Raw genomic sequence first — 13,075 nt, 5'->3', positions numbered from 1 at the left:
GTGGTTGGCCAGTGGGCAGGTCCGTACGGGAGAGGTGGCAAGTGCTGTGACCACAGGAAGCATGGGGAGCGGGTGGGCCCAGCAGCTGGCCCTAGAGCCTCCAAGATGCTCTCCTGGGCAGGGGGCCCTCCTGCCGAGTATTGGGTCTCTGCTGCTTACAAGTGGTAGCAGCGTGAGTGTCTTGTGGCTTTTTTAACAGCACCGCAAACTGGGTGGCTCGAAGCCCAGATTTATTCTCTTTCTGTTCTGGAGAGTCAGAAGCCCAAAATCAGTATCCCTGGGCTAAAGTCAAGGTGTGGGAGGGCTGTGTTCCTTCTGAAGGCTCTGGGGGAGAGTCTGTTCCTTGCCTTTTCTAGCCGGTCCTGGGCTTGTGGCCCCTCCCTCTTACACTTCGTTTGCTTGGTGGTCACCCAACCTTTTCTCTGACCCTCTTGCCTCCCTCTTATAAGGACCCTGTGACTACCTCAGGCCCATCTGTGTAATTCAGGCGATTTTCCCGCACCTTAAGGTCCTTCACTTAATCATGCTTCCATAGGCCCTGATGCCATGTGAGGTCCCACATTCACAGGTTCTGGGGATTAGGACGTAGACATCTTTGGGGCCGTTACTTAGCCGGCGCGGAAAGCCTCTAAGGGCTTTTCTTGGCTCCTGCAGCTCTGCTCCGATGGGAGTGGCGTCTGCCTTCCATCAGGCTGTCTCCGCCTAGAGGTCTGGGTTCTGTTGGCAGGGCTCCCCACCCCGGTCATCACCAGTCTCCCCTGGGCTGGCTTTGACTTTAGGCTCTCCCTGGAGTGGCAGGGTAGCCCCGTGGGGACAGGGCTCTGTGCCTGGGCCCCCTGGATGTGGGGGAGCTTTCCAGGCCAATCAAGCCCATGTTCTAGGGGCTCCCTCTGCTCCCCACAGAGGGGTTTCAGGCTGGCCTGGGCAGCTCCTGCCCTCCCAGCAGAGACGGCCTCTCCAGAGAGAACTGTGGCCGGACTCTGGGGGACGACGATGATTGGCACAGTGTGGCTCACATGTTCATCACCAAGTGCCCTGCCCCAGATCGTGGGCAGCCTTCCCACACGTGGGTTTGGGTGGCGGGGGCTCGTTCCTTAAGACAAAGTTATCGAGCGGATAAAAGCAACAAAAAAGGAACAAAAAAGCAACGCATGTGTGCTCACATGGTGACGGTCCTGGCCTGGATGCTGCAGTGTAGGCCTGCCTGCAGGGGCTGGGGGTGGGGAGGTGCTCCCGTGGGGACAGGGCTCTGTGCCTGGGCCCCCTGGATGTGGGGGAGCTTTCCAGGCCAATTAAGCCCATGTTCTAGGGGCTCCCTCTGCTCCCCACACAGCCTGCAAGGGCGAGGGTCCCGTTAGAAGAACCTTTCTCAGACTTCGTAGTCTCCTACCCCTTTACACTTTAAAAAATTGCGGAGGACTCCTTTTGTTTACTTTAGTTATGTCTGCCAGTATTTGCTGTATTGGAAATGAAGACTGAGAAACGTTAGTAAGGTTGCTGCTCACGTGGGGATAACAATAGACCCGTTACATGTTGGCGTAAAATGTTCTTTTTATGAAGACCAACTGTTTTCCAGAACAAAAAAGTTAGCAGGAAGAGGGCTGGTTTTACATTTTTGCAAGTTTCTGTAGCGTCTGGCATAGTAGACAGCTGGGTCTCATATAGACTTACTATTATTTTTTTTTTTTTCAAGATTATTTATTTGAGAGAGAGTTCATGAGCGTGGAGGGGAGGAGCCGAAGGTATGGGAGAGAATGAGAGAGAGAAACAGAATCCCAAGCAGACTTCCTGCTGGTTGCAGAGTCTGACTTGGGGCTTGATCCCAGGACCCTGAGATCAAGACCCGAGCCAAAACCAAGAGTCCGAGGCTGAACCGACGGAGCTGCCCAGGCACCCCGAGGCTGGTCTCTCATCTGTTGACAAAGTTGTTGTGGTTGACGTATTTGAAAGAAACTCAGTGTCACCCCGAGAAGGGAAGAGTGTTCTAGGGAACTGTGGATGTTCTCCTGCCATCCCTCACCCACACGCCACCGTGGTGGTTTCTTAAAGGTCCGTGCGGTGTGGGCTTGGGCAGCCTGCCAGGGAATGTGCCCTTCCGTCTGTCCTGCACAGGCCGGATCTTCCGTTCACACGGGCCTCTATCATGATGCATCGCTCGCCTGGAAAATACTGCCTCAGAGGCATGTGGACCTTCCGGATTCTTGCACATTTAATCCTGCAGTCTCCATAGGTGAAATTGCCGCCGTCCGCATCCATCGCCAGGCGTGTTTTTAAGGAGGAGGAAGCTGTCAGGTTCGCAGCAGAGGATACAGAGTTTCCCAGTTCTGAGTTTGCCCGCAAGCCCCATTCTTAGCACCAGTTTTCCTGGAAGCGACAGACTCATTCAGTGGATATTTGGGAGACCATCTGCGAAGTGCCTGACTTTGGGAATAAGCCTGGTCCGTCCCTCAGTGGCTCTTTTAGTAAAGGTTACGGTATCGCTGGCCAGCGGGGGACGTGCTCCTGGGACGCTCGTGGCAGCTGTGTGTGCTGTGTCTTTCCCTTCTTGTCCCAGAGTGACAAGGGTCAAGATGTAATACAACTGGCCATGGGGGTCCCGGCTGCTGCGCCCACGCTTGCCTTTGCTCCATGGGCGCAAATGCCCGTGCACTGAGAAAGGCAAAAACTGCATCTGACTATTATGAAAATAGCTTTGACCTTGTGGAGCCCTGGACAAGCCCAGGGAGCTGCAGGGGCTGGAGACCCCATTTAAGGAGCCACTGTCTTGGGAGATGAAGTCTCCCTATCTTGTGGGTCGATTTAGCACACAGAATTCAGGTTCTTATCAAAGCCCAGAGCTTAAGATTCAGGGTCCGCTGACAAGAGGCCAGAGAACAGGGAAGGTCCCGATCTCTGGCTGGCTGGAAGGCGGATGATGTCCTTAGTGAGCCAGGTCACCCAGAAGCTCACAACATGCAAAATCTGTCCCAAACTGGCTTTGGCAACGAAAGGCTGTTTGTGTGGCGGAGCCGTCCCGGGTGGCTTCAGGGTGTCCTTGAGCCAGGGCTCCATCCGTGGCACCTAGACCCATTGGCCCTTGCTTTGGTTTGGCTCTGCTTGCTTTCTTACTGTGGGTCTCAAGGAAGCTGCTCTACTGTGGCTCCTGACTGCTCTATATTGATGACCTTTCTACCCAGAGGGCTGCAGAGAAGAATATTTCCTTCTCTCTGCAGAGCCAGCGGAAGCTGTGAGATGTGCATCTCCTTGGCTCTGACTGGGTCATGCTTCCAGGTCCCCTCTACAATGAAGGCCCTAGTTCCCAAGGCCTGGCACTGTTGTGTAGTGCTCAGCCTTCACAGCTGTACGGAGCAGCCTTGCATGTGCCGGTCTCTCTGCCAGTTAATGAGGCCGGTATAGTCTTGCTGTAGTTGGCTCCTGAGAGCAGGGACAGGGGATCTGGAGCCAGAGGGGCGTGTTTGCCAGGAGAGGGCAGCACTGGTCCCATTCTGTTGCACTGGGGTTTGGAGGGTGGAATTGCAAAGTGTGGGTTTTCGGTTGGAGGTTCCTCTGGGATGCAGGGGGAGGTAGGAACCTTTCAGGATTGCTCTGAGCGTTCTGGCCTTTCTAACTCTTTTATTTATTTGAACACAGATTGTGCAGGTAATCCCGGAGGCCCAGGGGACCCTCAGACTGGCAGAATGAATGACTGGCTCAGGATTTTTGACCAAAACGTGCTGGTCCCCCCCCACCCACAGAGAGCACGCCAGCCTTTAAAGGAATCAACAGCGTTTCAGTGTGTCCTGAAGTGGCTTGACGGGCCACTGATGAAGCAGGTAAAGGAATTTGCTGTTTATTGTCCCGTGCCTGTTGCCACTGCTCTCAGCTGAGGGGGTATTGATTTTCGCTTACTCGAGACCTGCCACTGCACCCATTACCTCGGGCCTCGGCAGTATCTGGACACAAAGTGGCTCGTCAGCACAGAGAACACGTGATTCAGCGACTCGGTCAGCACTTCCGACACTGGTTAAGGTTTCTCTCTGCCCACAGTAGAGCCATTTTAAAACCCAGGTGATCGGATTTCCTGCGTTGTTTCTGAGCAAGGTTTGCAGGAGGTGGGCCCGTGCCTGACTCGACACGGCCTGTGCGCAGCCGCGCGGCTGGAAGTGCGGAGGCAGAGCTCTGGGTATATCCTGGCGGAAGCCGCGTGCCTAAAGGTCCCACAGCCTTTGGCACACTCAGGCCCTTGCTCTGGGGCTCTGCGTCGGTCTGTGTCTGGCAGGGGCAGGGGAGTCGCTGGATAGCTGGTGCTTGTGCTCTGCTCACAGAGCACCCACATCACTGGGTGGTCCTAGGCAGACCCAGTGGGATGCCTGAGAAGGAGCCAGACTCGCCAGTGGGAACATCGATGGGAACATCGACTCGGTTAAGGGTTTGGCCTGGCCAGGTCATGTCCTCTCCTGCGGATGGTAGTGTGGTTCTCCGTGTGTTCACGGTTGTTGGGGTGCTGGATCTGCAAGGGCTCACTTTTAGGAAACCCCTCATGCCCTACAGCATTCACTTCCAAGCCCCCAGTCCAGGGCCTGCCGTGTGTCGGCGCCGTGTCTGCCCTGGGTGGCTGCCGCTCCTCCTGCTTTACCGCCCGGCACTTTCCGTTCAGCCCGCTGCTTCCTTGCAGCAGCCCTTGGAGGCAGGAGGCATCACGCCCGCACTTCACAGCAGAAGAGAGTCTGAGAGGGGCAGCCGGTGGCGTCGGGTGCCCTGCTCTGGGCGGCCAGCTGGGCTCCGGCCCCGGGCAGACAGCACCAGGTGTCTCCCTGCCGTGGAGTAGCTCGTAGCATAGTGGATGGCACCGTCCTCTCCCCTAGGAATTTTAGGAAGGAAATTTTATTTATTGTCCCATTTAATTTCATTTGTTTGTTTGCATTTAGTTTTGAAGAGGTAATTATCATTGTTCGAAATTCACTAGGATACATGAGGAAAGTGTATCATTCCATGGAGTCCCTATAGCATCCGTGTCCCTTGCTAGACATAGCCAATGTGACCTCTTTTTTGGTGTAATTTTCCAGAAACACTAAGCAAATACAGGAGATAAATATACCTGTATCATCTTGCTTAAAAGAAAAATATTCGCAGCAGTATGTTTTGTAGACTGTTCATGTCATCCCACGAGGAATTTCCCTCTCTCTTTCGACATCGTGGTGTCTCTCTGTCTGGATGAACCAGCAGTGATTGATCCACAGGCTGACTGGGAAGCACAGACTTTATTCTGGTCATTTGCTCTCCCAGACGCTGCCGCAGTGATGAACCTCACTTACACGTACGTACACGTGTATCTGCGGCATCATTCCTACAAGGGGAATTCCTGACTCGGAGTTACGTGTTAGAAGTTACTGTTTCAGACCCGATTATCGGGGTTAAAGCACGCTTTAAACAGAAAGACAGGAACTGTACGTGGGAAGGTAAGAGGATGGAGAGAAGGTAGGCCGCGTAAGCCCAGTAAGAAGCCTCTGTGCTGTGCTGACGTCTGACGAAGTCGGTTTCATAGTGAGGGGTATTAGCAGACATAGAGCGGCGTTTCCTAATGATGACGGCCATCGGGAAGGCAGATGTGCATGCAGCACCGCTGTTGAGGCCTGTGAGACCACCCCCGGTTCAGTGACGCGTGGGGACGACTCCCAGGATTCCACGCAGAGTCAGTCTCACAGGAAAGAGTTACTACAGTGAAAGGACACAGAGTAGGATCAGCCCTGGGAAAGGGGTATGGGGGGATGGGAGCGGGATAGGCACGGGCGTCAGGGATCCTCTGCCAGGGGGACCCCACACATTCAGTTCCCCCAGCAGAGTTGTGACAACACGTGTGAAATGTTCCCACCAAGCAAGCTCGTTAGAGACTCAGTGCCCATGGGGTTTTGAGGACTGCTCAGGAGACTGTCGTCTGCCTAGCATGTTCCCAAACTCCAGACTCCCAGCAAGAAAGCAGCTGGTGAGCACAAACCACTTTGTACAGTTTTGGCACAGGGTGCCATTTCAGTAGGGTGATGGGAAACTTCCTGAACGCTAAGCACAGTCTCCAGCCAAGGGACAGCCTCTTACACTGGCCTTTCGAAGCGTCATGGTTGGGCCAGCTGTGATCGCTCTTCTGCGCACAGCCCCCAGGAACACAGCTTCCAAACTCGGGAAGCAGAACTGTGTAGAGCAGAAGGGAGCTCCGTTCAGATTCACCATCGCATTGGAGACTTTCAGCCCTCTTCTCAATGATTGATAGAACAAATAAACCAAAAAACCCATGAGGGTTTGGAAGATCTAAACACCATCCACCACCTTGGCCCGACTGTCATCTCTAAAACACTATAACCAACACATAGAATGTACGCGCTTTTCAGGTGCACGTGGAGCATTCCCCAAGACAGATTGTGCTGGGCCATGAAAGTAAGTCTCAGTGGGTTCAAAAAGATTGTAATTTATGAGTGTGTATGTATGTGTATATGTATTTGTATATGTACACTTATGTATTTATATATACATATGTATTCATTTATTCGTATGGTTTTAAATTAGAAATCAACCTAGATGCCCAGAAAATCCTCAAATAGCAGGAAATTAAACAACACACTACCGACTAATTCGTGGGCCAAAGAAGACTTCAAAGAGAAGTTAGAAAATAATTTGAACTGAGTAATAGAGGAACGTACCAAAATTTATGAGATGCAAGTAATTTAGTCCTTAGAGGGAAACTTACAGCTTTATAAGACTGTAAGAGGAGAAGAAAGGTATAAAATCAGTGACCACTGTGTCCTCCCTAAGAATCTACATGGAAAGAACAAGTTAAACCCAAAGAGAATAGAAGAAGGAAGTGTAGATTTCTGCCCATTTAGCAGAAATCAGTAAAGAAAGCGCAAATAATAGAGAAAATCAGCAAAGCTAAAAGTTAATTCTTTGAAAAGACTAATAGGGTTGATTAACTTCTCTAAGACTGATCATGCAAACAGTGAGAAAACATGGGTTGCCAGTATTAGGAAGGAAAGAAGGAACAATCCTGTATATCCTACAGATGTTAAGAAGATAGTTGGGGGATATTATGAACAATTTGTGTGCCAACAAGTTCGATGACTTAGTTGAAATGAGGAAATTTTTTGAAAAGCACGGCTTACCAAAAGTGACACTAATAGAAATGGAAAAGAGAAAAAGCCCTGTGTTAATTAAAGAAATGGACTTCATAATTAAATAGCTTCCTACAAAGAAACTCCAGACTTAGATGACTTCATTGTTGGGTTCTATGAAGTATCAAAGGAAGAAATAATATGAATTTTAGGTAAACTCTTTCAGAAAATAGGAGGAGAGAATGCTTCCCAGCTCTTTTTTTGAGGCTGCCATAACCAATATCCAGATTGGGAACGGACCTCACGGGAAACGTACATACTGCTGTCCCTCGTGAATATTAATATAAAAATCCTTAAAATATTAGGACATCACATCTAGTGATAGACATAAAGGATAGCACCTCATGGTCAGGCGGGGTTTAACACAGGAACCCAGAGTTTTACAGGGTTTGTAGCTGATTCTTGAACAACGTGGAAGTTAGGGGCACTGTCAGAAATCCACGTGTAACTTTTGACTTCCTCCCCACACTTAACAGTAACAGCCTGCTGTTGACCAGAAGCCTTCTCGGGAACATAAACGGCTGATGGACACGTGTTTCGTGTGCTATGTGTATTGTAGCCTGTGTTCTTACAGTAGAGTCAGCTACAGGGAAGAAAATTCTATTAAGAGTATCGCAAGGAAGCGAAAACACATCTTCAGTGTTGTACTGTGTTCATGAGAACCAGACTAAAACAAGCCGCATGTCAGTGGGCCTTCACAGTTCAAACCTGTGCTGTTCTAGGGTCAGCTGTACCTACAAGGACCAGTGAAAAGTTAACATTTAAAAGAAGACCAAGTAGGGAAAAAAAAAAGACCAAGTAGGAAACATATGAAACAAGTGTAGTCTTACAAAATTGGTATGATGTTAGTTATTTTGAGAATAGACAGCTTTAGATGATAGCAAACATCCTTGTGAAAGGAATTGGCTAAAAATATTACATGCTTTTGAACGCAGGACATTTTCTTAATAATTTTCGTATGTCTTTTTGGCTGCCCCATTTCCCATTTTCACTGAGTTGAATCTTTACTGTGAGTGCTGATCGCATTTCTTCACTTTGGAAAGTCTATTCCAGTCCAGTTTGGTGTTTTCTGGGGACTGTTGTATGGTTGGAGCTGTGTGGGGGACACGCATGACTGTCCCATATTCGGTCTTCCCACGGCAGCAGAGACCATTTAGAAACTTACCTGGTTAGAAATGGGTACAAAGTAGCGTCAAGATGGAGGGGTGGTTCGGGTCTGGAGATCTGGGAAGAAGTGTAGGTCAGTAAGAAAGTTTTGGAACTTAGCAGGTCCTGGCCGGTATTTACCTCTCAGAAAGCATAGTGAGAAGCAGGCGCAGGGGGAGGGGGGGGGGGCTGTGGAAGAGGAGGAGGCAGGGAGGAGGAGGTGGAGGAGGGAGGGGGGAGGAGAGGGAGGGAGGAAGAGGGTAGGGAGGAGGGAGAGGGGGAGAAAGGGGAGGAGAGAGAGGGGGAAGAGGAGGGAAGAGGGAAGAGAGAAGAGGCAGGGAGGAGGAGGAGGGGGAGGGAAGAGGAGGGGAGAGGGAAGAGGAGGAGGGGAGAGGAAGGATGGGGAGGAGGAGGAGGAGGAGGAGAAAGAAGCTGGTGGAAGCACCCTGGGGAGGACCAGCAGAGAGGGAAGGCCTAGGACCAGGCCCCTTGACTGTGAGCTCACTGAGTACCCACATGGGCCAAGCCTGCTTCTGAGGATGGAGCAGGGAGAATACCTGGGCTAAATACCTGGGATCTTGTCCTGCGGAGCTCAGGGATCTGGAGGAACCCTGGGGAAATGGAAAGCGGGATCAGAGGAAGGGGCTTCTAGATGGCCGTGGTCAAGGAAGGCTGGAGAGGGTCCTGGACAGAGGGTCCTGGACAGAGGTGGACTAGGAGGGGTTGGGCGGAGAGGCAGCCTGTGTGCGAAGGCCCGTGTGTGGGGAGGCCCCCGCAGCTCCATGACTGAAACAGGGCCCTGAGGCCTCCTCCAGGCCTGTGGGCCGTCTTCCCTGCCTCCATACCCGACACCATCTCGCTCCCAACAGCCCCGGACAGACAGCAGCCGACATCCTTCCCTAGGGACGTGGGACTCGCAGCACTAGACCCGGGCAAGGCCTGGGCACTCCGAAGTGGCTGGCCACCCTGTCCCTCCTGCTTCTGTCCCTCCCCTCCCCCATCCAGCCCATCAGCCGCCCCCCCCTCCCCCGGGCTGGCTGGAGGGTGTACAGTGCCCACTCCGGGGACTTGGGAGAGGCCCCCCGCTGACTTATGGGCCATGTCCGGCCCCTCCCTCTTCCCCTCCCAGTTGCTACAGTCACACTGGCGGGTGTGGGATTTTGTTTCTGTTCAGGGCCCGTGAGGGTAATAGGGAGAGAACAGCTCATTACCATTCCCAGGAGGCCGGGGTATGTCAGGCCTCGTAGGGTCACGTGAGGTTGGTTGGGAGGCGGAGCAGCCGGGGAGAGGCCGATGGGAGTTTGGACTAGGGTTGGTTGTTTGCACATCGTAGATGTTCTGGAAGGTGAGTCGTTTCATCTGTCTAGGAATTAGCTGCCCCCGGGCGGGGCGGTCTCTTGCCCATGTCTGCCGTGGGACTTCACTTCTCTGATTGGCTTGGGGGGGGCCAAGCACTCTAATGCATAACCCTACCAAGACCACAGGCCCTGGGAGAGAGGCGGTTCCCCCAAGGGACAGTGACACCTGGAGATGGAGGCCCAGTGAGCCAGTTCGCGCAGGCTGGTGGGTCAGCGCGGGGGGCTGGCTCACGATGCTCAGACCCTTCAGGGCCCGTACCCTTTTGTCTCCTAGGGAGTCCTGGAGGTGCTTTCAGAGGTGGGCTGCCATCTGCGCGTGTCTCTCTTTGATGTCACCTACCGACACTTTTTCGGGAGGACATGGAAGACCACGGTGAGGCCGGTGGAGCCGCTGGCCAGGCGGCCATCCAGGATCGTCTTTGAAGAGGTGGGCCATGGTGGCAGGCGGGCCGCTCTGGCCCAGAGCAGAGGTGCCAGGGATATGACCTGGGGTCACGACAGACCCCAGAAACGTCACGGAGCCGCAGACGGGCCCTCACAAAGCTTGTCCTAACACTGGGGTCCTGCGTCTCTGAACAAAACCGACATGGACGCCAGGAGTCCCGGCAGAGGAGAGCGCGTGGCTCTCTCGGAACAGGAGGGTCGCTTGGGGGTCTTCTCACCTTCAAGGGACCCTGGGGTTCTTGGAACAAAGTTAGGAAGTTATTGTTCTCAATTGGCACCTTTTCCCCTCACCCTCCGTGTCCCCCTTCTTTCATTTTGGCTCCTTTCTTTGTCTTGAAGATGAGCAGTTGAGACTCAGAAGGAATGTCACTTGCCCAGTGGCAGGTGGCAGAGCTGGTGCAAACCCGCGCCTCTGTTTCCGCCCCGGGGGGCTGCGTTGGCGTTGCTAAGGCGGTTCGGCCGGCTTGGCTGTGTCCGGCTGCGCGCAAGTAGGGGTTTTCCGTCTTGCTTCAGCTGCACCAGATATAAGCCTCTGTCCAGCCCTGGGGCTGGGTGCCCGGGCGGCTCCGGCGTTGGTACTCGTGTGCAGGACGTGGGGGGGCGGTGACAGAGTCCTTGTGAGGTGTGGTAAGCTCTGGAAGGAGGCCAGTGCGCTGTTGTCCCTGGAGGAGAGCGGGGGGACCTCCCGTGGGAAGGCAAAGAGGGGGCTCCCCTCACAGCGAACACCAAAACGGAGGCTGCAGGAGGAGGGGCTGGCGCTGTGCAGGCTGCAGTGGGGGCGCCGGGGGTGGGGCACCGGGGATGGGGGGGCTAGGGGCTGGGGTGTGGGGAGTGAGGGGCGCCGGGGGACTGGGGAGCCGAGCTCCCCTCCTGCTCAGCCTTGGCTGCCCTCACTCCTTGTCTTCTGCTGAGCTGGGTGTGGCGAGGGGGTGGGTTAGTGAGGACCGCAGTGCTTGACGTTTCTGGACGATTCTGCGCTCTTTGATCCTGGGGTTGCTGAAGCCAGAGCCGGTAGCAGGGCCAGCGTGCAGGACCGAGTGACTGACTTGCTCTGGAAGCTGCCGGGGCCCAGGTGCTATGCCCCAGGCGGGCAGTAGAGGCCAGTGGCGCCCCAGGAATGCGCTGGGCCTGCCGCGCCCTTCAGCCGCGTCCTTCCAGCCCGTCCTTCCTGTCATTAGCTTGACACTCGGAATACAGGGAGTAGGTTTCTTTCCAGCTCGGCTCGTGAAAGACAATCCCGTGTGCGGCGTGTGCGTGCGTGCTTCTGCGCATGTGTGCACACGGGCCGTTCCGTGGCGGCACCGACACACGGGAGGGCTGTGTCTCCTGCCCGTGCGCCCGTGGGACTGAGTACATGGTGCCCCGGGTGGAGGGGAGTCTGAAACTCCGTGAAGGTCTCTGTGGTTCTGTTGGTTGCCTGTGTTTTCTGGTTGGCGTGGGGAGATCTGAGCGGAGCTGGGCACGCTGCCGGTGGCAAGGGCCCATCTTGGGAATCACCGTGGCCCTCCAGTCCCAGTGTGGCTTAGTGACCCAAGCTTGTGTGCTTGGGGGTTTTTCCTGAGTCATCAGTGTCCTATGTAGCCCCGATTGCATTACTCGGCACACAATGTCGTGAAGAAAGATCGTGGAAAAGAAATCTTGCCTTGAACCTGCACTGGTGTTTCCACGAATGAAGAATTCCTCCCCCCTCGGCCTCAACCTCCCGGGCGCTCGTGTAGAGCCTCTCAGTTAGGGGACCAGGGTTCTGAGCTGCCCTTCCAGAGCACCCTCGTGTAGCGGCGTCCCCTTTCACTTCTGCTGAGATGGTTGATGATTTGTTCAACCTCTCGGAAAGCATCTTTTTAAAAAAAAAATCATCTGGGGGGCCAAAGTGCCATGCAGTTTCTACATTTTCTTTCTGAGCTGGATGTGATTCTCCTTTAAATTCTCCCCTTAACTAACTGCATGCAGGCTTCCCACCACAGTCCGGGTTTTCCTCCTCCTCCTCCTCTATGGGATGACTGGGCAGGAGCCCTGGAGCTTTCTCGCGCCCAGGACTCGCCTCAGTCCTGGGTGTTGCTAGAGGAGTAGGGAAGCCAGCCGTCCGAGCTCAAGAGACGGCTAACCGGGTTGCTTCTGCTTCCCTGAACCAGTGCCACAAGAACATTCTTGAATGTTCTCATTCGTCAGAGTAATGAGACCCATGTAATTCTCTCTTTAAAAGTGGAGTCTGTCAAGGAGAATCATTGTAATCCCGAGGAGAGTCTGGTTGCTCTTCTGAGTGACTTGAGGAATCCCTGACTTCTCGAACGTGTGCGGCTTCTCTCCCCCCACAGCCACGCTGCCTCTCACGGGTCCTCTGTGCTGCTCCCTGGTGTATGTGACCATGGCAGGAGCGAAGGGCAGCCTCCTTCCTGGGGGTGCTGGCCGTGGCGGGCCTCCCTCTGGGGAGGGGCCCTTCCTCTCCGGCGCCACAGAAAGCACCCCAGGGACTTGGAGTCAGAAGTGGCGGGACCGCTCTCCAGGATGCTTCTCATCTGGAGGTTTAACCACGTGCCGTGGGGGACGATGGAAAGCTTTGAATTTGTGAACTTGGGCTGTTTGTTCGCAGTTGTGTGTACTGTGGGGTGTCTGCGTTGCTTATTCTCTGAGAAAGCTGAGGACCGTCCTGCAGGCTGGCGTGGGGCTGGCCACAGGGTCGTAGGAGTCGATGGAGGAGGCCTCTCACTTATGCCCAGGGGGGTCTAGGCCCGTGACCCAAACTCTTGACTGATTCTCTCTGGGTGTGAGAGGTAGCGCTTTGTGCATCGCAAGGTTATGTGGGGGTAAATAACAGGTTCTTCGTGAACGAGCACCAGTGAGCAGGGGGATCCGTTTGCACCCGTGATGGCCACGGCGCAGGCTCTGTTGCTGGAGCTGGAGTTAATGTTGTTCCTGGGGGACAGGGCTTCTCCGCCCTGTCTCCGCCTCCGCTCGCTGACATCCGGGGCCGGACCCATCTCCTGGTGG

The 13,075-nt window shown here is 54.1% G+C and overlaps 1 protein-coding gene across 11 annotated transcripts in view; it reads left to right on the top strand.

Annotated features, from left to right (window-relative positions):
- NPHP4 (nephrocystin 4) overlaps window positions 1-13,075 on the top strand; it is a 106,200-nt gene that overhangs the window by 3,114 nt on the left and 90,011 nt on the right. For all 11 annotated transcript variants that reach the window (XR_014299667.1, XR_014299668.1, XR_014299669.1 and 8 more), the window contains 2 exons: window positions 3,631-3,812; window positions 9,918-10,070. Coding sequence is in view for 8 of the 11 variants with exons in the window: in XM_082686738.1 (XP_082542864.1) it covers window positions 3,678-3,812; window positions 9,918-10,070 (288 nt within the window). In the remaining 3 variants the exon portion in view is untranslated. The remainder of the gene's footprint in view (window positions 1-3,630; window positions 3,813-9,917; window positions 10,071-13,075) is intronic.

This window comes from Mustela nivalis (assembly GCF_964662115.1).
Source record: "Mustela nivalis genome assembly, chromosome: 10".
Taxonomy (NCBI): Eukaryota; Metazoa; Chordata; class Mammalia; order Carnivora; family Mustelidae; genus Mustela; species Mustela nivalis.
This window is presented reverse-complemented; position numbering and strand designations above follow the sequence as displayed.